Here is a 23394-nt window from a genome sequence, read left to right as displayed (position 1 = left end):
TGAATTTTTAGCAGAGCAACCACTAAACCTCCAAGGCAATGGGCAGCTTATCATTAGTTCGAACTTGACACGCGTAAGACTCCTCAGCCACTGCCCATTCTGAAACATCTCTGACTCACAGCTGCTCCAAAGGATCCCTAGCACCCATTCTAGTGATGGCAATACACTGGCATGCCAAGATGAGTGCCAGTTGCATGAAGTGAACAGTCATCTGTTGTTTTTTGGGAGTGCAAGAAGTCCCAGCAGGTACAAATGTGGTGAAATCTCACAAGTCAGGGAAGTAGCCCTGTTTAAGTGAACCAGCACCCCTTCCCAAAAATCTCTCACACTGCCACATTCCAATGCAAGGTGCATAAAGTCAGCACTGTCCTGCGCACACCTAGGACATAGAGGCCTGCTCCGCATTGATCTTATTCAGGCTCACAGGCTTCATGTATAAAATTAAAGTGACTCAATCGGAAATCGTGCTCTACTGGACACAGTCTTAAGCAATTCATAAACCTTACCTTAGTCCGCATCTGACAGTGGGGTCCTGAAGTCTGTCTCCCAAACATCCCATACCCTCAGGGAGCCCCGAACGGTGTCTGTCTGCAGCACCTTATACATCAAAGAAATGAGATACCTCCCAGAGCCAGCCGTGCCCCCAATGTGGTCTAGTCTCCAAGGCTGTCATAAAAAGCTTGGGGATGTGGCTCAAAGATACCTTGACAATGGAAGCCCAGGTCATTCAAATCTCGGCCAATTGTTTTGGATTGTTGTGGATGTTGCCTAAGGTTCTGCCATTGCTCCCCCAGACCTAGAAATGGGTGGTGGTTCAGGCTCTTGTTCTCTCTCACCTGGATTACGGCTATTCATTTTATCTGGGGTCTCCAAAGGAGTTATACCTGGAAATTAAAAGTTGGACAAAATGAGGCCGCACACAAGTTATTTGGAATCCCCATTCTCAGTCAGTCAGGCAAGGACTGGGAGATCTTCACTGTCTCCCTGTTGCTCAAAGAATATAACTCAAGTCATTGTGCATCTCCCACCAAGCTTTTCTGGGGCAAGGCCCGCCTGTCCTACACCAGTTTGTTACCCCTTACAACCTAATAGATCACTTTGATCTTCGAAGCTCCATCTGGCTACGGTCCCTATTAATAAAAGAGCCAGAAGTGGCGGACGGTCTTTTAGTTGCAGTGAAGCTAAGCTCTGGAATTCTCTTCTTTTGACCATCAGAGTTACAGAGAATGAGTGTTGCTTTAGAAACGCTATTAAAATCTAGCTCTTCAGATAGACTTAGGGCCTGATTTAGATGTTGGCCATCACACTGCCAAGCTGCGTCAAGCGCAGACCCGAAAAGACGGTCACATCAACGGCATTCCACGCGCTGTATTTAGATGTTAGAGTTCTGCTGGCAGTCTGAATGGTGGCGTTTTGCTAACGGTGAGACGCCGGCTGGACCCTATGGACATTGTACAATGGCAGGGGCTATGGAAGAGCGGTAAGCAACACACACTATCTTAGCCATAAATGTACCCCTGCACTACACAACACAACACATTTACACAATAACATTTGCCATTCCAAAACAACACTACCTGTACATGCCAGAAACATACATTGACATACATCCATGACACAACATACACCATGAACACTGCACCCACACACAACATTCCCACAACAACCAACACAACTACACTCTCAGCTATACAAACACACACCACCTCCTCCCACCTCACCCAGCCAATCGCATGGCATCCACACATACATGTACTGATTCGCACACACAACTCGCAGCACAACATGACAGGTACAGGTCCCCTGGCAATGTGCACACATGGACACAATTGACAGGTGTGAATGTGCGGTCATTGTGGTGCCAGCATTCATTTTCCAATGAATACTAGTACCATAATGACAGTTGTGTATGTGTGCGATATGTGTTTTGTACCAGTGTGTCACCACCCGTGAATGACACACTCTGCCCCGACATATGCATGTCACAGTGATTAAAAGAAATTACTATGACATGTATATGTCTCCAGTGGTCCCCACCTCCTTGGCAGTGCCCAACCAACGTACCCTGGCAATGCGGCGTAACCTACCTTGTAACCCGTCGATGGTGGAGGTTGTGTTTCTCCATGGGTCAGTGGTAGCAGCAGTGGCAGATGTTGTCCACTTGAAGACCGGGAATGGGGTGGGAGGGGATGGCAGAAAGGTGAGTTTTCACCCCCTCTCCACCACAATCTGCCAACTAGGGAGTGGAGGTTGCACAGCCACTTTTTTCTTGGCGTGCAACCTCACGGTTTTGAGCGGGTCTGATCAGGACTCTGGTTGGGACACCCCTTGAGGTCACAGAATATCCTAAAGAGGTAGTGTACTGGGGAAGAAGAGTAGCTAAAGGTATACATGAAAAGGACGGCTATGGACAGACACAGGAAATAGGAAAGTAAAAGCGGAGCAACCCTTGTGTGAACAAATAGCAAACGGATTACTAGTGGACAAACACGCTGGGGTTGTACACAGAGTAAGGCGCAGAACGTCCCACAGTGACAGGGAATCTCAATGCCTCTGTGCAGTTTGCTCTTACAGATAGTCACCCTGCCAGCCCCATAGAAAGGAGGCAGCAGAAGTGATTCTGTCTCTGGACCCTAGAGCACAAACAAGGATAGTACTTACATACACAGGACACGCTCTTGTGGGTCCAGCTGGAAACACAGTGGCGATTCCTGAGAAAACAGCAATAGCACACTGTCACTGTTAGGCACGAAAGACAACGTATAACACTAGACAAGGATGGGGGCTGGAATTGCCTCCTGGAAACCAGGAGCCAGCCCCAGTACAAAGGAGGACACTTATACACTGGTGAAGACTGATAGAACACTTACCAGACACAAAGAACCAAGAAGAAACAGAAACAGAAGGGAACAAACAAACAGGCAGAGGCAAGAACTGGGAACAGGCTCAGGCTGAAGTAAAGGCGGGACTAGGACTTGAAAACAGGGCGCAAACTTCTGGCTGGGACAAACAGAGACAGGACTGGGAAACTGAGAGCAGGCTCTGGCTGGAACAGGCCAGGACAGGGCTGGAATACAGGGAGTAGGAAATGAGCAGTAAACAGGAATGGGAAACAGAGAGAAGGTTCAGGCTGAAACAAGGCAGGAGCAGGGCAGAGAAACAGGGAGCAGGCTCTGGAAGAAACAAACAGGTACAAGGCTAAGAGATAGGGGCAGACTCTGGCTGGAACAATCAGGAGCAGGGCAAATAAACAGGAAACAGGATCAAGCTGGAACAGCACAGGAACAAAACTGGAACACCATCCGACAAGGGGTCTGTAACACAAAGGAATCGAACTCCAATGCACGACGGGGATCTTGAGGAAATGGCTGCTTATAAGCAGTTCCAAGCTGGGCTGCACAGGAGAGGTCTCAGGTGTGTGTAGTTTCAGACACTTGCAAGTCCTGGAGGAGAGGATCCAGTGAAAAGGAGCAACTGGACTTCTCCCATTGAAAACAATGGGAAACAGAATCCGGGCTTTCCTGACCACCAGGCTGTGCATTATGGGATTTGCAGTCCTAGGAAGCAAATGTAGTACTACACAAATGTACCATGGAGAAAAGAGAAAAAAAACGGAGTCAGCAAGGGACTTTAGAGAACTGTTCAAGGTGATTCCCAGGCTTCCGACAGTCCCCGTACAGCGCCCCCTAGAGATAGGACGACCGAGTTGTAACAAAATTTGCACAGTGGGAAGGCCGGCTGTGGTCCCGCTGGCATCTCCTGTTGCCTTTCCTGCCGTAGATGTGGGCTGTGTTTTTTGGTAGAGATGGCGGTTCAAAATTGGTATTTAGTCTATGGGACCGCCAACATCTAAATACGGTGGGCAGGTTTACAGTCAGTCTACAGCAGGGTCGTTACCACAAACATCTAAATCAGGCCATTAGTCTCTTATGCAACTTCCTAGTTCTTTATGGTGCATCCTCCTCTTACTAGGGCTGGTATGTCTCCGGATCGCCATGTGCTCTACAAATCCTCTAATATATTATAGTGGTCGAGGCAGCCGGGGCTGTCAGATATGAGGGCCAAAGCTCCCTCACTATGTCAAAAACACCAGCATAATGAAGAAAATGTCCTGGACCAAGATCAAACTTTTCCCGAACCTCATCAAAAGACAAGAAAATCTCGGAGGGGTATATCTCCTCAATCAGTTCACAGCCACCTTCACTCCAAGCTCTAAATGTCATGGCCTCCTCCATTTGCCAGAATGGAGCCAATATCCATATCAGGAGTTCCCTATGAAAGGGAGCTTTCCCAACCACCATCCTAACCACTCTGTGCCAGATAGCCGCAGCCTGCCGCACCACTTAAGGCATTTCCCAGGGTACACCCATACCTGCCATCAGACACCCAGGGAGAGCTACATACTCCACCAAGCCTGCAGGAAGGTCCTTCTCCCAATTAGTGCTGTCTCCCAACCATTTGGCTGCATGCTGCAAGTGTGAGGCATAATAATAATAATCTAGGTTTGAGGGAATTCAATTCCCACTGACAAACGGCACAGTGAGTCCTGTATTAGGTTAAGGCATCGAGGCAAAAACATCATCTTAGATATCGCCACTCTGCCCATTAAGGACAGCAGCATTGTATTCAAGAATCAGGCAGAAGCCCCCAAGGAGTCAAGAACACTTTCAATATTGTACCGTAACTGCTGTTTTAACTCATGCGCCACCTTCACACCAGGACATCGAAACTTCTCAGTCTCCCATCTCAACCCCAAATCAGGCAACTGATCAATGGGGACCCTAGTCAGCGCCGCCAGGGGAAACACCAAAGACTTCCGTACATTGACATGGAGACCCGACACCTCACCAAACACACAAAAGAGTTCCAACAGAGCTGGGACCGATACAACTGGATTACTGAGCTAAAACAAAGCATCATCAGCATAAAGCGAAATCACATGGTGCTTATGCCCAACCTTAATCCCCAGTCATTGAATCCTGCACAAGCCTTCATAGCCAAGGGCTCAACAACCAGCGCAAAAAGCAGGGGTGACAAGTAGCATCCCTGCGGGGTTCCACGTTCTAATTCCCACCTGTCAGAGCTAAGACGTCCCAGTGTCACTCAAGCTGCAGGACCAGTATACAACAGTCATATCCATGCCCTAATCTACAGTCCAAATTTCATGACATTCATGAGCTCCAACTAGTACCCCCAAATGACGGTATCAAATGCTTTTTCAATATCAATGGATACATAGGCCAAATCCAAATAAAGAAGAAAGCAACCCAACTTCATGCTATGGGTTCCAGAATAACCAGAATCCCCATTCAGCTCTAAATACAGAGCTAATCACAAAAGACAAAACAAAACCAGACAAAAAAACAATACATATACAAGCAACAAATAGTCAATACAATTTATTAGATGATATCTGAAGAATATATATTGAATCTAATCGAACAAAAAAAGGAAAAGAAAAACTTACTGAAAAAACATAATTAAAGCCACCCCCTATATTAAAAACCATGAGAAATTCACAATTATACTAGCTCAATCAGACTCTAAAAATACACCTAAGTACCAAGATAAGTCAAACGAAAACAGAAGAGCAACAATGTTTCTCCTAGTAATATTAATCAAAATTATAGACTGCAAATCAAGTATAGAGACAAAAAAACAATATTTCTTTTGTACATTGATGTAAAGTCTCTTAAATTAATTTATTTTATAGATGTGGTGGAACATCCATCCAATCCGAAATCTTGGTCCAAATCCTCCGTCCTACTCTCAACCTCGTGCATGTCACGTGTCAGGTGCCTCAGATTTATCGGAGTGCTACATCCAAGAATAAAGCTGCATTGATCAACATGAACTAAGCCCAGATCTGTTGGCCTTAGTGTGGTCTTCTTCCAAACTTTTGGCCTGTTTGCCTCAAATTTTTGCTGTATCTTTTTATTGACCTTAAGACTTTGAGCACTTCACCTCTGCTCACCAGCGCTAAAGTGCATGTGTTCCTCCCCTAAACATGTTAATATTGGTGCATACACAATAGGCATTTTTAATTTACTTATAAGTCCCTTCTAAAGTTGTATACCATATACCCAGGACCTATAAATTAAGTGCTACTAGTGGGCTTGCAGCACTGATTGTGCTACCCACTTAAGTAGCCCTTAAACATGTCTCAGGCCTGCCATGTCTGTGTGTGTAGTTTCGCTGCCACTTTGACTTGGCACTTAATACCCCTTGCCGGGCCTTAAACCCCTCTTTTATTATATATAAGTCACTCCTAAGATAGGCCCTTGTTAGCCCATAGGGCAGGGTGCTAAGGAAGCAAATTATTAGGACATGTACTTTCAAGTTTTACATGTCCTAGTAGCGAAGCCTCCCTAATTCGTTTTTCACTACTGTGAGACCTACTCCTTTCATAAGCCAGCATTTGGGAATTCCTTAATACACTTTTAAGATGTAATTCCTGATCAGAAAGGAGTAGCTTTGTCATTTTGCATATCTTTTGAATGGTAATGATAAATTCTCTTTACTGGTAAAGATGGATTTAACATTACTATTTTAGAAATGCCACTTTTTAGAAACTAGGCATTTCTCTGTTCTTCTTGCTGTGTGTGCCATGCAGCTTGTCTCAAATATATATCTGGGGTAGGTGACAGCTACACGATGCATGCCCTCTAGACAGCTACAAGCACAGGAATGGTGTGTGTGCCAGAGAAATCAACTTCATTCATTTGCATTCTGATACCTCTTACTCAGTAGGAAGAGTGACGGAGAGCTGACATTTGCACTTCAATAGGCAGTGTCTTCTGTCCCACACAAAGGGCTGATCACTCCCTACTGATAGTCTGGAGCCAGGGCGAAAGGGAGAGCTGTGTATTTAAAGGAGCTGCTTTGAAGTCACCCCCACTTCAAAGGCACATTTGGGTATAAGTACTGGAGCTTTGACCCTACCAAGACAGATCGCTACTGGACCAGTGAAGAATTCTGCCAAGAGTTAGGTCAGCTGTGCTATGAGGATTGCCACTCTGCTAGACTGACTGTTCTGAAGGAACAGCTTCACTGCTTTGCTGAGCTACCCCTGCTGCCTGCTGATCTCTGGCCTGCTGAGTACAAGGACTGGACCCAACTCACTTGACCCAGAATGACACCAAGGGCTTGCAGGCTTGCCTTCTGTTTCTGTTTCATCATACAGTTTTGCTTCTGCTGCTGGACTCTGCCCTCTGTGAGACCTCCCTTTCCTGAGGTGCAAATCCAGTTCTGGGCCCCAGAAGTAGGTTTTGCAGCTGTTTTTCTGGAAGAATCAACACATTCAGGCACCAACGCAGTGATCATGGATGCAGACGCAAAGCCAATTCAGTGACGATGCGGGACACAACTGGAAGGTTCAACAACGACGCAGCGCCGATCCGAGGACATCAATGTGAGGTTCGATACTGACCCATGTACCCGACTGTATGGATCGGAACGGACGCATCGAGACGCTTGCTCCATCCAAGGTACTCTTTCAGTGGGCTCTGCATGACTTCTATAGCCGACCTGCCCTCCATCGCGGTCAGCCTGAACTTTGGATCTATCTCAGGCTAGCATGACCTGAAGTAACCTTTTAGCGCTACTGACTTCTAAGCACTGTTTTTAGTTTATTCTTTAAAAATTCATTTCTCAACTTTTACTTATTGGATTTTTGCCATTTTTGTCTTGTTTCACTCAGATAAATATTCTCTATTTCTCTAAGTGTGAAGTCTATTTGTGGTGTTTTCATTGTGTTACTATGTGTGTGTTTTGCACAAATACTTTTCACATTGCCTCTCTAGATAAGCCTGACTGCTCTGTGCCAAGCTACCAGAGGGTGAGCACAGGTTATCTCTAAGTGTGTATTTAGCTTACCCTGACCAGAATGGTGGTTCCTGTTTGTACATGGTGCATAATCTGACAACCAGAAACGCCATTTCTAACACAAGTCTTGTAAATAATCCACCGTACCGTATAAGGCCTTCTGATTGGCAGTCTGATATTGGCACTTCAGCATATACTCCTTAGCAATCAGTCCTATTGTCTGCTCCTGCTCCCTAATGCTCACATCCCTTTATATTTTCTCCTCTATTTATTCTCCATGGAGATGGGAAGAGGAATAGGAACTCATCTGCAGTCTTGTATCTTTGTTCGGTTATGCTAACATTTCCTGAGATGCATGTTTTCAAGACCGAGAAGGATTTTTTTTTACTTTTCTGGTTCACGTATTGTAACTCCAGCTGCAAGAAAAGATAATCTTGTAGATTACATCATGGAAGGATAAAAAGAAAAGTAGCATTAGCTTGACAAACCACAGGTGAGAAAAAAAAGTATAGCAGTTATTTAACATGGATCCAAATGAAAAAAAAATTAAATCCACTTACACTTAAGGCACTTGAAGTTAAGCAGGCATATTTGCTACGTGTGCCTCTCAAACCTAACTATAAATTTAAAAGTCTGTATACATGGGAGCTCCCAGAAGCCATTATACATGGGAGCTCCTAGAAGCCACACTGTATTCATAATAAAAGTGAGGCATTCTTTAGACATTTTTGAATTGTATTTTTCTAGTTAATGTGTTCCTAATAATGTTTTTGCCAGAACCCCTATCAGAGGGCAACTGGGCATGCAGGGGCTACTAAGGCCAACCGTGGTGGTTGAGTCCTTTCACTCCTTTTATCCTGGGCCCGGCCTACTATGGGTTCTGAGCAACTGGGCCGTGTACCCCTTCTGCACATTCTCAGTGGTAGCTGTGGTTGAGCAGACCCTCGGAATGGTGGGGAGGGGTTGTAGGGATGTAGAAAAAGGTCAGTGAACATAACTCAAATCACAAACATGCACCCTGCACCATTTAAACCAATGCCTATTCCAGTACTCGCTTTTCCACAAAAATGGGAGTATTTTATGTTTAATTCTACATATGCAAAGGTATACAGTATTCAGAAGCAATAAAATATTCCCCCTCGAGCTTGGGGCATTAATAGTTATCAGACAAATTCCTGTCCCACCCACCTATGTGTAACTGTTTGCGTTTATCCCCCACTTTCCGGTGGCTGCATCCAGGGAATGCCAGCTATTAGGCCATACTCAAGAGTTTTCCCTTTGACTGTTTAGAAATGTGTCTATTGTGCTACAGCGCCATTAGCAGCAAGTCCCCTGGGGTGCCAAAGGCCCGGTTTCAAATTTGCCTGCTCTGGTGGTATGGCAGTGTTCAACGGTGCAGTGAGTGCCCTCTCCTTGGGTGCTTCCTAGTCTGGATCCTCTATGACGAAGTTTAGCCGCATGAAATGGACACAGCAGCACCGGACAGTGCAGGCTCTTCTTGTGGAGCAGCTGTGCTGGTCGGATTTCAGTGATCGAGCTGCTCCTGCTCAGCGGACACAAAAGGTAAGTTGCTCTCCCCCACCCCAACCAGCAGAGGAGGAGTGCTGGTGTCATCCTCTAGATCCCGACCGGAGCTGCGAGTGTATGATGTCCTCAACGGTGTCTCTGTGAACCGCGAGGACTTCGTCAAGTGCAGAACTTAGCATACAGGCTCTACCCGCTGGCCTCAGCTGTTCTCCTTTGGTTAGGCTACAACCCGAATGCTTGTCCAGGGTGCAGCATCTCCTTATCCAGTCACACTGATTATTGTGCCCTTTCTTGCATACAGGTGATGATTTTTCGCAGCCACATGTCCTGCGCACCAGCCCCAGACTGGGGTAACTGTAGCACGGCTTGGTGCTTCCCACCCAGTGTGTCCTTTGTCCCCAGTCCTGGTCACAGGCAGACGTCTTGCAGAGGCTGCCCTTCTCTCACAGCCCTTCTCTCTGCTTAGCAGAAGACACTTTTTGGGGGACTCATCCTCCCATATAGTCCTTTTCCAGACACCAAATGTGATTTAGGGTCTGAGTTGTTGATGTTTATGTTGGGGTTCTGTTTTTTTTTTTTTAAGTGGACACTTCTCTTTTTCTTCTTTATTCATGAAAGATGCCTGTCACAACAGGCATAACTCTGAAGTTGATTGACCCACAACACTATTTATGGAGTGACCATAGCCCACACCTGAATGGGAGTGCATCAAAAGGTTAATCCAATGCTCCCAACCCTACTCTTTTTGATTCCCTTATCAGTACCATCTCCCTTCCTGAGATGTGTCCAGGCCCCTTCCTTGTGATCTGTCACTAAATCAAAGAGCAACCTCTTGAAGTGCAAAGGAAGTCTTGCCTTTCCCTCCAGCGTGTGTCCCTCCCAGTTCACAGGAATGCATCCCCCCAAAACAAATCTGTCCTTGTTGGGGAGTGGGGGAGAATTCCTCTCCTCCTCATGTTTTCACCAGGCAGGCTTGGGCTTCCCAAAATGAAACACAGGGTCCTCCATATACTGCACTCTTGCAGAGACATTTACTCAGTGTACACTCACAGCACCCTTACTGTCCAGCACTAATATCTCTATGCTTTGTACCCTTGCACGTATACATGCAGTCAGCATACCCACACAGTCTGCGCTCACTGTTCAGAACTGAAGCTTTCCTGTATTCAACCAGTGTGTGCTTATTTTAAAACACACACTATGGGTGTGCTGCACAACACATCACTCTTCATGTATTTTACTTCGTGCAAGCACTTATACACCCAGCACATTTCTTCTATGTGCATGCAGTGTACAGCACTACATCTCTCATGTAATGTATTCCTCAGGTACACATACATCCTGTACATGTACTGCTCCATCCCTGTACTGTACCCTGGTCTGACACACAAACAACGCAGACACACTACTACTCTGCTGTTCAGCACTCTACATTTACCTGATTTAAGCTAAGGGTGAGTTAAGCACTCAGAAGAGGAACTAAAAGGTGAGGGAGCCAGTAGCCTTACTCCTGTGACACAGGGTGAAAAGGTCTGTTCACTGCTACTGATCACTATATGGAATGCTGCCGCTACTGTGCTCGCGTTGCTTAACTCCTGGTGAAGGCAGTAGCTTTTCTCCACAATCTGTGAAAAGAGCCTATGTCATGGCACACACACACATGATCTGTGTATGCCCATGACAAGAACAGGGGTACACGTCTTTACCATGCAGACTTTTCTGTCCCAACAAGTTTTAAGCTCACTTTGTGTATGGTGAATTTTGGCACCTTACTTGTTTAACTTTCGTGTCTCAAAGTCTATCTTGTGTTATTAAAATTATATATTGTTTCCGCTTTATTCTCCATGCAGACATACCCGAATTAGATGAGTCTACCATGGAGAAGGTTATGGAGGAGCTTGAGATGATGTGCTATCAGAATATGAACATTGCTATTGAGACGGAAGAGGGTCTTGGAATTGAATATGATGAGGATGTGGTTTGCGATGTGTGTCGATCACCAGAAGGAGAAGATGGAAATGAAATGGTGTTTTGTGACAAATGCAATGTCTGTGTGCACCAGGTAAATTGGTGATATTGCCTTTACCTTTTTCATAATACATCAGTCTAGCTGCTTACATTTTCAAGAATGGTAGAATGTGCTTCTCCTAGGACAAAACGTGAGACCACTGTGCAATGCGTGTAAAGTCAACTGTAGGGGAAAGAATTACACCACTGTGAAGTAAAAGCATAATTATTGAAATGTAGATTGCTGGATGGCCCAAAGTGTTCAAACTGCAAACTAGACCCATCTGAATTTCTTTTTGTTATTCATAAGGTATGCACAAAACACTCAAGGGTATCAAACCACTATAAAAAAAAACGTAAACACTCCATGTCAGATATATGTGCCATTAGATAAATATGCTAGCACTGGTAAAGGCAAGTTTTTTTAAAAACCTTTTCTTGATTTCAGTCGGTTTTAGTCGTGGCCGGTGGGGATTCCTCGGGGCGGGGCAGGGCGGCAATGGTGGGTGGGGGCTAGCGGGGGCATTAAGGAATAACATAAAAAATAAAAAAAAAACTTAACTCCGCTCCCACACTGCTCCTCTGCTGCATGCAGGCAAAGGCTCCCAGCCTGCCCTGCGACCAATCCTGACGCTGATCAAACCAGTGTCAGGATTGGCTGGGAGCGCCAGGCAGACTGGGAGCCTGTGCAGGCTCTCTCAGCTGGAGAGAGCCCTGTGTGCATGTGGGTTTGGCCGGCCTGAGATCCAAACTAAGAGGAGTAACTCCATATTGGAGTTGTTGACAATATATACTTCTAAATTTCACAAAGGCTCTGCATTTAGGATGTCACTTGTTTACTATATTTAGGCTTGTTAGCAGACAATAATTGGGGAAGTAACGACCCTAAACCTATAGGCAATTATTCCTCAAGATAGCTCCTCCATGAAGTGTGAGATGCTTGAATATGTGGCATCATCAAAGCTCTTGAAGCCAATGGTACCTGTGTCCTTGAGCTAAAGATGAACACCTTTCTCTTGCCAACCACCTGAATGTTGCTCCTCTAAGTTTGCTTAAAAATACACTCCATAGAAACTACATCAACTGTTCCTTGTCAGACCGAATAGCTCCCCCTGAGCCCCTCAATAAGGAAGTTCTGCACAGCCTCAAATGCCCAAGGTGTGTCTTGACAAGGGAAACTGGAAGGTTGACGCATTCAGCTGGAAGATCAGGTACAACTGCAAAATTAACAAACACAACACACCTATTGAAATATATGACCAGCCTCTGTGTGAGACAATACAGAGATTAACAAAGATCTATACAGACATCAGAGGCAGGATTTTATAGAAATGGTGAAAATACACATGCTTGTGTCCAATTGGATGATAAGTGCCTCAGCCTACATTTATATCATTGGCAGTCAGTCTGAAATGTAGTTGGGAGGAAAGCGTTTTCATATATGGTGCGGTTGTGCAACCTCACTGCGCAATAAACTCAACAACCCATCTTGGGTCCCGTCACGTTTGTTTGTAAAACCTTGGCTCAACCCTGGGTAGCTGTGTCTTTGAGCAGTCGGGCTTTAGCAAAAGAACTTGTGGAAAGCATCCAAAACAGCTGAATAAGAAAGAAACACAACACAAGGAAAATCCAACTCCAATTTAAAAAATAGCTCCTGTTTTAATGATTTTTTTAGTCACAAAACAAACAAAATCCACCAGATGGTTCCGAGGTATAACTTAACCAAATCATAAATAACTGCTTTTCATTCAAATCACAAATGAGAATTGGCAGCTACTGCAGTTACTTTGAAAACTTTTGTAAAGTTGTAAACTACTGCGGCCAGCTTTGGGCGACCAACCCCAACAGGGAGCAAGTGACAGGGGCCAATAAGGTTTGCCTGGGCAGTTACCTCACAGTCAAAGCAGCCTCCATCCCAGTTCCAGGTCCTGTGGGAAAACCTCAATAGGCTTTGATGGCGTGGTCCTGATGCAAGAGATACAGGATGCTTAAGGATACTGATTCAGTAACGGGGGTCTTCCTCGGGCTACTTCTCGGTCCATGGTGACAGTGGGGTGACTTTGGCCCCAGTGGTCGATGTCCCTGAATGTCTGATTGAGGTCCAGTCAAAAAACTGTTGCTACTGGTTTACTGGTCTCTGATTACAAAGAAACCAGTGGTTACCTTTAACCAGTGGTAGCTCTTGAAATGGGTGACTAAACTGCACTGTGACAACTCTCCCAGGTCCAGCAGACTCTGGTGTAACTTTTGATGCTGCACTTCGGAGGTCAATCGATTGTGGGTACCAACTTGCCAAAGCAGGCATCTTCAGCTTTTGTGGACTGTAGCTGTAACAGGAAGTTAACCAACTGACTCTTGGAGTCACTCCTGTCTGGGGCTCAGTGGCGACTTTTCGTCCTCTCTTTGCTAGACCAAGGATCGAGAGGTGCAGTCCAGTCTTTAGTGCAGCTCTCTTTGCCAGGTCCTGGGAACAAAATAGTAGTCCTAATTCGGTCCTCTCTCCAGTGCAGACGTGATCGAAGGTCTGGGTGCCAGAAGTGACACTTTTATTTCCAGAACTTGCCCTTTAAGAATATGGTGACTACTAGTCAGTGGAACTACTAGATCCCCTCCCGTCTGATGAAGACTTCCTGCAAAGTGTGGCATCTAGCTATCCCAGAATGCATATTCTGCTCACTCCTAAGATGGCAGCACCCCTCTTGTTGTATGGCTCACTGTAGCCCACCTTAGAGATGTGGCTACCTAAGGGCTACATGTTCAAGGGAAAGCTGGTTTGCCCATCTCTGCCATGACGCCAACCTGTCAACCAGAACAAACGAGCAGCCTCTCTTGTGTGTGTCCACCATTTGGGTTTCAAGGCGGCTTCCCGTTTAAAGCTTGCCTTTTAGGTTCACACCGTGTTTGGCCTTCCTGCCAGGGAGAGAAAACACCTCTTTCAATGGCACCAATATACATCACCTTACCTTAGCGATCAATAGACCTGTCTTAGGGGTGACTAATATATATTAAAAAGGAAGGTCTGGACATTGTCATTGTTTTAAAGTGCAAAGTTGAGATAGCAGTTCAGGAAATGCTCAGCAAGCCAGCGGTGGCAGGCTGGGAGTTGTGCTTTGCTTTGTAACACTAATTGTGACACAATAATTGCTGCAGTCCACAAGGGACACTCTAAATCACAGGCCCTGGATACCGCTAGTACCATATACTAGGGACTTATAAGTAGGTTAACATGCCAATTTTGGGTGAACCAATCAGACATCCATGTTTTAGGGGTCAGTGCACTGGCGCTGAGGCCTGTTTAGCAGGAGTGCACCAGCAGCATCAGTCCAAATCCTTGGGGGTGTTAATGCAAAAAAGGCATTTCCTTGCAATATATTTTACCGTTTCCTAAGTCACTTTATCTATAAAGATAGTTGTGCATACTGTAAGATGTCTTAAACCTTAACTGTGTTATCTCAATCGCTGTATACAATTTCAAATCTGTGCACTAACTCCATACTTTTATGTACAATGTACTACACCCGTTACTCCTATTAAGCGATCCCTTACCACTCTTTGGTCCATTTTCTAGTCTAACCCTAGTCACGCTTTTACTGCCATCCTATCAATAATCAAAGCCCTTGCCTTAACCATAACCCTAACGTTTTTCTGATAGACTTCTAGTCACAGATTCCTCACCTTTTGAATATTTCCCAGGTGTCAGACTGGATCCAGAAACTTTTCAGGCGTACCTCTGCGCGCCGGTAGGTGGTGCAGTGTGGCTCCAGGCAGACACCATTTCGCTATGTAATTGACATGCAGAGCCTACATAGGTGCCACTCCTGCATGCTGATATCAGTTCCTTACTTTTCCAAACCACGAAACGCTGATCCGGCGCTCTATTCTCATCTCTAAGACATTTAGGGGGTCATTCTGACCGCGGCGGACGGCGGTCGCCGCCCGCCACGCGGTTCCCGCCGAAAGACCGCTCCGCGGTCAAAAGACCACGGCGGTCATTCTGGCTTTCCCACTGGGCTGGTGGGCGACCGCCGAAAGTCCGCCCGCCAGCCCAGCGGGAAACACCCTTCCCACGAGGACGCCGGCTCAGAATTGAGCCGGCGGTGTGGGAAGGTGCGACGGGTGCAGTTGCACCCGTCGCGAATTTCAGTGTCTGCTAGGCAGACACTGAAATTCTTTTTGGGGCCCTCTTACGGGGGCCCCTGCAGTGCCCATGCCATTGGCATGCGCACTGCAGGGGCCCCCAGGGGCCCCGCGGCACCCCCTACCGCCATCCTGTTCCCGGCGGGAGAACCGCCAGGAACTGGATGGCGGTAGGGGGTGTCAGAATCCCCATGGCGGTGGAAGATTCTCAAGGGCAGCGGAAAGTCGGCGGGACACCGCCGACTTTCCGTTTCTGGCCGCGGCTGAACCGCCGCCGTCAGAATGCCCAGCGGTGCACCGCCAGCCTGTTGGCGGTGCTACCGCCGACCTCCGCCATGGCGGTAATTACCGCCAGGGTCAGAATGACCCCCTTACTCACAAAACAAATAGATCAAATTTCAACAGTGGGCAAGGGAATATCTCCCCCAAAATCAACAGGTTTCAAGTCCTATAGTGACTGTCACAAACAGATGTCTGTGAAAGATCCCCATCCGGTGTGCCTGTGGTGACTGGTCGAGCTACGAATTTAAGGTCCTGCAGCGACTGTGCATCAGTGACTCCGAAGGCCATCCATGACAGCAATACTAAACTCTGCATAATAGTTTGTCTATATTCAGAGCTTATACAATTTCATATGCAGTCTGTGGATCTTGCATTAGCTTTTGAAGAGTACGGGCCTGATTACGACCTTGGCGGACAGGATTACTCCGTCCCAAATGTTATGGATATCCCGTCGGCCGTTTTACAAGTTCCATAGAATATAATGGAAATTGTAATACGGCGGGCGGGATATCCGTCACATTTGGGACGAAGTACTCCACTCCGCCAAGGTCTTATTCAGACCGAAAGTGTCTTGGGCATCCAAACACCCCAAGTACAAGCATTTAAAATGACTGTAGTCTCCTCAAAGTCTCCATCTAATATTTTGAGAGAGATTTTGCAGCCCACCTGTTATGTTTCTGACCATTACTCCCCTCCAGTAAGGCACTTCATAAACCTGTTTAGCTGCTTTAAAAAAATAACCTTCCTTGGTCCCTAGGGTTCAACAGACTAATAGCTACATGATACATGCCTGCTCGGTGTGACTCAAGTTCACATAATTACATCCTTCGCCAGAGAGATTGATGGGCCAAGCCTCTACATCGAACTGAACCCAAATGTCTATTTCCACGGTCCCTTCAGTCCGAGTCTAAAAAAACAGACTCTATGGGATGTAAATTCTTTGTTTTTAGAAGCCTCACTGTCAACACAGTGAATGGTATGTTGGTCCTGTGCAGATGTGTACACACTTTATGGGACCTGGCAATGCTGGCGCTCACCAGTGTTGTGGACCACTGAGCAAAGGGGCCACAGAGGTAGTATCATAGAAGAATAGGGCATATGATTTTACACCGTTTACTTCTTGGTTCCCAAGTAAAGCAGATGTGTGGTACCCATTCTGGACCTTCACCTCTTGAATCCTTTTTAATTTACTTGACAAGACATGTTTTAAGATGTAGTTCATTATCCATGTCCTTCTGGATAGCAGGCTTTTGGCTTACATCCTTGGATCTCCAAAATGCCTATTTTCACCTTCCATTTCTCCCCGCTCAGATGTAGGGAGGTTCATTGTGTGATCACATCACTGTTTGTTCACTATGCTACTGTGTGGGCTGACAAATGCATATTCTTATGAAAGTGCTGACAGTTAAGGTGGCTGGAGATTCAGAGTCCGCTGTGCTTGGATGACTGACTGGTGAAAGGGGATTCTCTTACACTGGTCAGGGAATATCTTCAGCGTACTCTGACCATTCTCCAACTTGGGCTTTACAGTCAGCGCCAAGCAGCCTGATCTTACTACCACAGAAAGGCTGATTTTTAGACACGACTTGCATGCAGACTTTTTTGTCTTCCTTTGTGAGACAATTGTAGAAATTCAGTAAACTACTTTGACATTTCTGGTTTGACCACGGATCCAGGTTCTGCACGTCCTACGCTAGGTCTGATGGCCTTGCACATCAATTATTTGAGGACCCTTCAGAGGTGCCTGAGAAAGCAGTAGCTCCAACAGCAAGGGAAGCTCTTGGCTCATGTCCAGATTTTCAAGTCAGGTCATCCAAATCTACACTGTTGAATGTATTGTACCACCTCCCTAGATGAGGAGATGGTTAGTCATTGATGCCTCCTCACTGGGATGGGTCACCTATCTGAGAGACATGCTAGTAAGAGACCTTTAGGGTGCACCAAAACCGCAACTGAACATAAATGTACTGGAGCTGCTGGCATTCTGCCTTGCCATGAAGGTCTTCCTCCATTCATTCTCAGGAAATGCCTTTCAGTTCCTGTCTAACAGCACCAAAACTGTCTGGTGTATCAATATATAGGGCATTTGTTAAGATATAGTGGAGACTTACACAGAGAAGGCTGGTCAGAAAGGCACAACATGGATAGAGAAGCTAAATAAGAGTACACATGCTCTAACCCTAGCTGGATAATTGGCAGTGAAAAGCACAGAACATCAAAATAATGAGACTGAAACATGTGCAATCTTTCCAACTTGCCCATTGATCATGGACTGGTCTCTTGCAGCCAAGAAAATATCCACAACTTCAGATGGCTCTACCATGTGTGGGAGAGGAGGCTGAATATTGAGTGCTAACAGATCACCATACCAGATATTAGTAACAGGTGTGCTTGATCTTTTGGCGCCTGGGACAGGCACTGACCGAATTTAATGGAAAAGCAGATACCAGGCCCGTGACCAATTGACTCCGAAAGTGTCCCGAAGGAAACCATGCAGAGGGAAATGCATCACACAAACCTGGGGAAGCTTCAGGTTCTGGACCTCGGCTGAGAGAATCAAGTGTGGACACCTCAAGCTGGAGAAGATCATACCATCATTTCGGGGTGTAATACCAACTTAGTCCTCCAAGGAGGTGAACTGCATTGAGGAAAATCCGTCTGACAGCCAGCAAGCCGGCTCTTCATTCCTCGATGATAGAAATATTTTGAGGCTGCACATGGGGAAAACCTTATAATGTAACACGACCTCAGCCTTGATAATTAAGTCTTTATCTCTCCATGAGTCCTGAAGAGGCCCATTAACAAACGGGCCGAAACGCGTCGACCTTTACACAAGGAGGTTGCTATATAAAAAATTAATAACATATGGACTTGGATTATAGTTCACATCCTTCTAGTAATAAGTGCTTAAGGAAAGCAGGACTATCCGATGTGATTACATTGGCAACCATCTCTCTTTATGTGGATTACAGTTTCAATATATTTTTAACCACATTTCTAAATAATGGTGGAGACCGATGAAGACAAAAAAGTGTGTATATGTGTATATAGGTTGTTGTTAATACTTGTATGTAAATCTATTTAGAGAGTTTCATGTTTGTCCATCACTTAGGATTTTTTGTCCTCGACAAATGTAAAATGTTTCTTGTAATTAAATTATATTACCAATGACCAATTGAGAAGTTCATTGAGCAAGTCATTTTGTGTATTTTGTCCCTACTATTTACCACTTTTGCCATTTTGAGCAAAGTCTTCCAGTAGTCATAGCACAAACAAATCATAAAAAAGCAAAGCAAGACTCAATCTTAATCTGACACTCAGATTCCAAGAAGAAGGTGCAAAGGCCTGAAGATGTAAGTCACAATCCGGTCAGGTCAACAGTGACTCAGCCGATTCCTTAGCTGGTCTCCACATTGAGTTTCCCAGGCCGTCTTCCACCCCACAGCAGATTGAGGTCTTCAAAGAGTCCATGTTGCAAATAATTAGTGCGCTTCCCGCTCCTTTATTGCACACCTTTGGTCCCAACAGAAGTACAGGAACCCTCAATTTAGTTACCAGGGGCAGGGCCCTCCCTGGCGTCGTCTATCCTCTTGAGCCTTGTTACTAGGCCTGTACTGCCAATGGTATAATTTGTATTCCGGTCCCATGATCAATGCTCGTCTCCGACATACTTGGGCCGGTGTAGATGCCTATGTTGCACCCTGAACCAAGGGCAGCCCAAGCTCAGCTGATGTACGAAATGACAAAAGCGCTGGTTGACATGCTGCCTGACTCTTAACCCCATGCCTCTACCGCATTGCAGCTATCAGCAGAGGCTCTATTATCCTTTTGGTTCCAGCTCTGATACTGTGCTGGAGCAGGTTGCACCCCCGGGATAATGATGATGGTGAGGAGGGTGGCTTGCTTCTTCCTCGTTACCCTGATGATGTGCTAAACCTTGATTTACAGAACACCAGTGGGCTTGACACTTCTCCTGACACAGAACTTGACTCGCCACATGGATCAACATTCCCAGTGGTGGGTCATAGGGTATCAGAGGTGCCAGACTTTTAGCCCCCTACTTATAGACTAAAACAAATGATTTGACAGAATTTCTACATTTGGGGCCAGCAATATCGAAGCCCTTACTTTAGTTTAATGATACCCGCACAAACACTCTGATGGCTACCTGGTTGAAACCGTGTTCTTGCATTCATGTTAGCAGGTAGTTGGCCAGACATCATAGACGCCTGGTGACATGCTTTTTTTCCCCAAGCAGCCCTCTCCTGAGAGCTTTATTGTGTGGCCTCGATAAGTAAAGGCAGTCCTAGTAAATTTCCCACCTGTGCCCTGGTAGAGAACCTAAAAGGGCTGACGAAGACACCAGCACGAGATTCCTCAACTGTATGCGAGCTGTAAATGAGTGGTTAGCAAACAGTTGCTTGACACTCAACTCCGATAAAACTGAGGTCATTCTGTTCAGAAACTCAACATCACTCTGGTCTCCTTCATGGTAGCCACTGGAGTTAGGATCTCTTCCCGGTCCTGTGAAAAAAGTTTGCAACCTGGGAATGATGCTGGACGATAAACTCGCCTTCAGAACCCAGGTCAATGAAGTCCCCTCGTCCTCTTTTTACACTCTCAGGACATTGAAAAAATCCTCCCTTTCATTCAGTTGGAGCTTCAACAAACAGTAGTAATTGTCATGGTCCTCTCAAAAATAGACTATCGCAGTGTTGTCTACATGAACATGCAACAACAGCACTTGAACAAATTCTTCAGAATGCTGCTGCCTGAATGCTTTTGGGCACTCCAAAATTCCAATCTGTCTCAACTGGACTCAGAAAGCTACATTGGCTGCCGGTTAGACAGTCACTTTTAAAGCTCTCTGCATAACATTTAAGGCCTTACATTGCATAGGACCACACTATCTGAAGAAAAAGTTCAAATGGCACTCCCCGCAAAGGACTTTAAGATCCTTGACTGAAAAAAGTGTTGCTGTTTCTAGATTTAGGGGGTTATTCTAACTTTGGAGGAGGTGTTAATCCGTCCCAAAAGTGACGGAAAAGTGACGGATTTACCACCAGCCGTATTACGAGTCCATTATATCCTATGGAACTCGTAATACGGCTGGTGGTATATCCGTCACTTTACCGTCACTTTTGGGACGGATTAACACTCCTCCAAAGTTAGAATAACCCCCTTAGGTTTGTTTCCTGGTGAGGTAGGAGCTTTGTCAATAGTGCTTCTAAAATGTGCAATTCTTTACCTTTCCATTTGAAAACTATTGATAATTTACTCTGTTTCAGAAAAGCTCTTAAAACATATTTTGTTATCCAGTAAATCCTGGGGCATGCAGTTTTCAGGTGTCAATTTGAGCGAATACCATCAGGTATACGCGTGCTCAATAAATTATTTTAACATAACATATTCAGCAGTCTGGCAGTGCAGTCTGTAAATGCAGTCTGTCTTTTGTGCTGATACATCGATGCCTTATGTGACATGGCCATTAAAATATTTCTGGCAGTCCTGGAGAATCTGAGGGCGTTTATAGCCCAGATGAAACAAGGACTGAAGGACATATTCTTTGATGGGGCCAACCTCTTTGGTATGAATTTGGGCTCTGCTTTGGAACACTTTAAAAATAGGAGAGCTACAGTGCATTCCTTTGGTCTGATGACCCCTGCCAAACAATTCCCGCTCCAGTTTTGAAATTTTAAGGGCCACTGCAGAGGGCTGACGTATAGACTGCCTTCCCTGCCAGTGATGCTACAGACTGCTCAGTCCTTTCAGGGATACGGATCATGCAGACAAAATGTGGACCAGCGGGGGCACCATTCTTTAATTTGCCCTTAAAGGTGCATGCCTACCCAGTGGAAGGCAGGATCGGACACATTATTCCAGGTTGACCATCCACCACATCCAGCAAATCGGTCTTGCAAAATATTCATTGCAACTGTCATCACACATCCTCCCACCACCACCAGGAACACCCACCTTCTAACAAACTGGAGCCCTCTCACCACAGATGACACTGTCAGAATCATGTAGACCATCCACTCAGGGTCCTTCCTCCTTAGACCCCTCTCCTCACCCCATGTACAATTTGGGAAGCACACTGATGAGCTCCAACCTCACCACCATCATCAACTCATCCATTTTCAGCAGAATCTTCCTGTGCAGCTGGAAATGCGTTGAGGTCACAGCTCTCCTGAAGAAACCTTCAGCCAACCCAAAAGAGGTCAGCAACTACAGGCCCATCTCACTTCTACCCTTCTCGACCAAAGTCCTGGAGAAAGAAATCACCAAGCCACTCTTTGCCCATCTCGAACACCACCACCTCCTGTACTCCACCCAGTCAGGTTTCCTCAGCATGAAAACTGCCATCCAGATAGCAATAGACATCTGATCCATCAAGGACCAACGTTTTCATCCTGCTTGACCTCTCTGCGGCTTTCATTACCGTCTCCCATGGCACCCTCACCTGATCTGCGAAAGTAAAAGTTTCCCCTGGGACTCCTCCAGGTGGCCACGCAACCTGGGTCCCATGCCCACCCCCACAGACCATAGCTGAAACCTCTCCATCATCCTTGACGACAAACTCACGATGAACAAACAGGTCAGTACTAGGTTGCCTCCTGCTGGTACATTCTCCTTCATTGCTGCTAGAAACTGGAGCAAACTTCCTGTACACATCAGGTCTGGGCACACCACTTCTTAACTTCTGTAAGAAACGGAAGACCTAGTTGCTCAAATAGAAGCACCGCCGGGCCTATGATCCTGCTCCAGATTCTGGACATCCTCACGAGTGATAACCTGTGCCATACAAATCCACATAACATAACCATTCAAAAAGTATATGCCCTTCCTTTTCTTTCCTCCCTCCCCACTATCCCTCCCACTGTCGAATGGATTCCAAAACAGCATCTTTCCATCCTGTTAAAGTAGGTACACCTGTTGCTCTCCCAATGTGCAATAGTCAGGGTACTGGACTCGGACAAAGGTATTGATTGTTACTTTTGCTAGTTCCTCATCCTGAAAAAGGATGGGGGCCTCAGGCTCGTCTTGGACATCTATTCCCCCTCAACGCCTTCCTATGGAAGGAGAGATTAAGAATGCTAACATTGGCGAGATCCTTTCTGGTTTAGACCTGGGCGATTGGATGGTGTCCTTCGGCTTGACAAATCTGTATTTTCATATACCTTTCCGCAAGTCCCACAGGCATTACCCGTGGTTCAAGATGGGTCAGGATAATTTTCAGTTTGCTGTGATCCCCTTGGCCTCACCAGTCCCCCACAGATATTCACAAACATGATGGCGGTGGTCGCTGTCCATCTTTGGAGGTCGGGAGTTGCTTTATTCCTGTGCCTTGATGACTTCATGCTACCTGCTGAAGGCAACCTTGCTACAGTCCGTTATAGACCACCTACAGACAACAGTCCTTTTGATATTGTTTTGTTATATAATGAACTAGCCACAGTCGTGCTACATTTTATCTTGCAGGCTTCTGTTAAGTGGAGCAGTCCTAGATACTATGGAATTTCAGGGATTTCCAAGCGCATCAACCAAGATATTCGGGCTGTGAGCCTTTTGTTTCAGGTTCGCTCCTAGTCTCCGGTGAGGGTAGATCTGAAGGTT

General features: G+C 45.9%; 1 protein-coding gene across 4 annotated transcripts in view; it reads left to right on the top strand.

The window, feature by feature from the left end:
• JADE2 (jade family PHD finger 2) overlaps window positions 1-23394 on the top strand; it is a 426950-nt gene that overhangs the window by 152143 nt on the left and 251413 nt on the right. For all 4 annotated transcript variants that reach the window (XM_069199256.1, XM_069199259.1, XM_069199257.1 and 1 more), the window contains exon 6: window positions 11202-11413. In XM_069199256.1, coding sequence (XP_069055357.1) covers window positions 11202-11413 — 212 coding nt within the window. The remainder of the gene's footprint in view (window positions 1-11201; window positions 11414-23394) is intronic.

This window comes from Pleurodeles waltl, chromosome 7 (genome assembly GCF_031143425.1).
Source record: "Pleurodeles waltl isolate 20211129_DDA chromosome 7, aPleWal1.hap1.20221129, whole genome shotgun sequence".
Taxonomy (NCBI): Eukaryota; Metazoa; Chordata; class Amphibia; order Caudata; family Salamandridae; genus Pleurodeles; species Pleurodeles waltl.
This window is presented reverse-complemented; position numbering and strand designations above follow the sequence as displayed.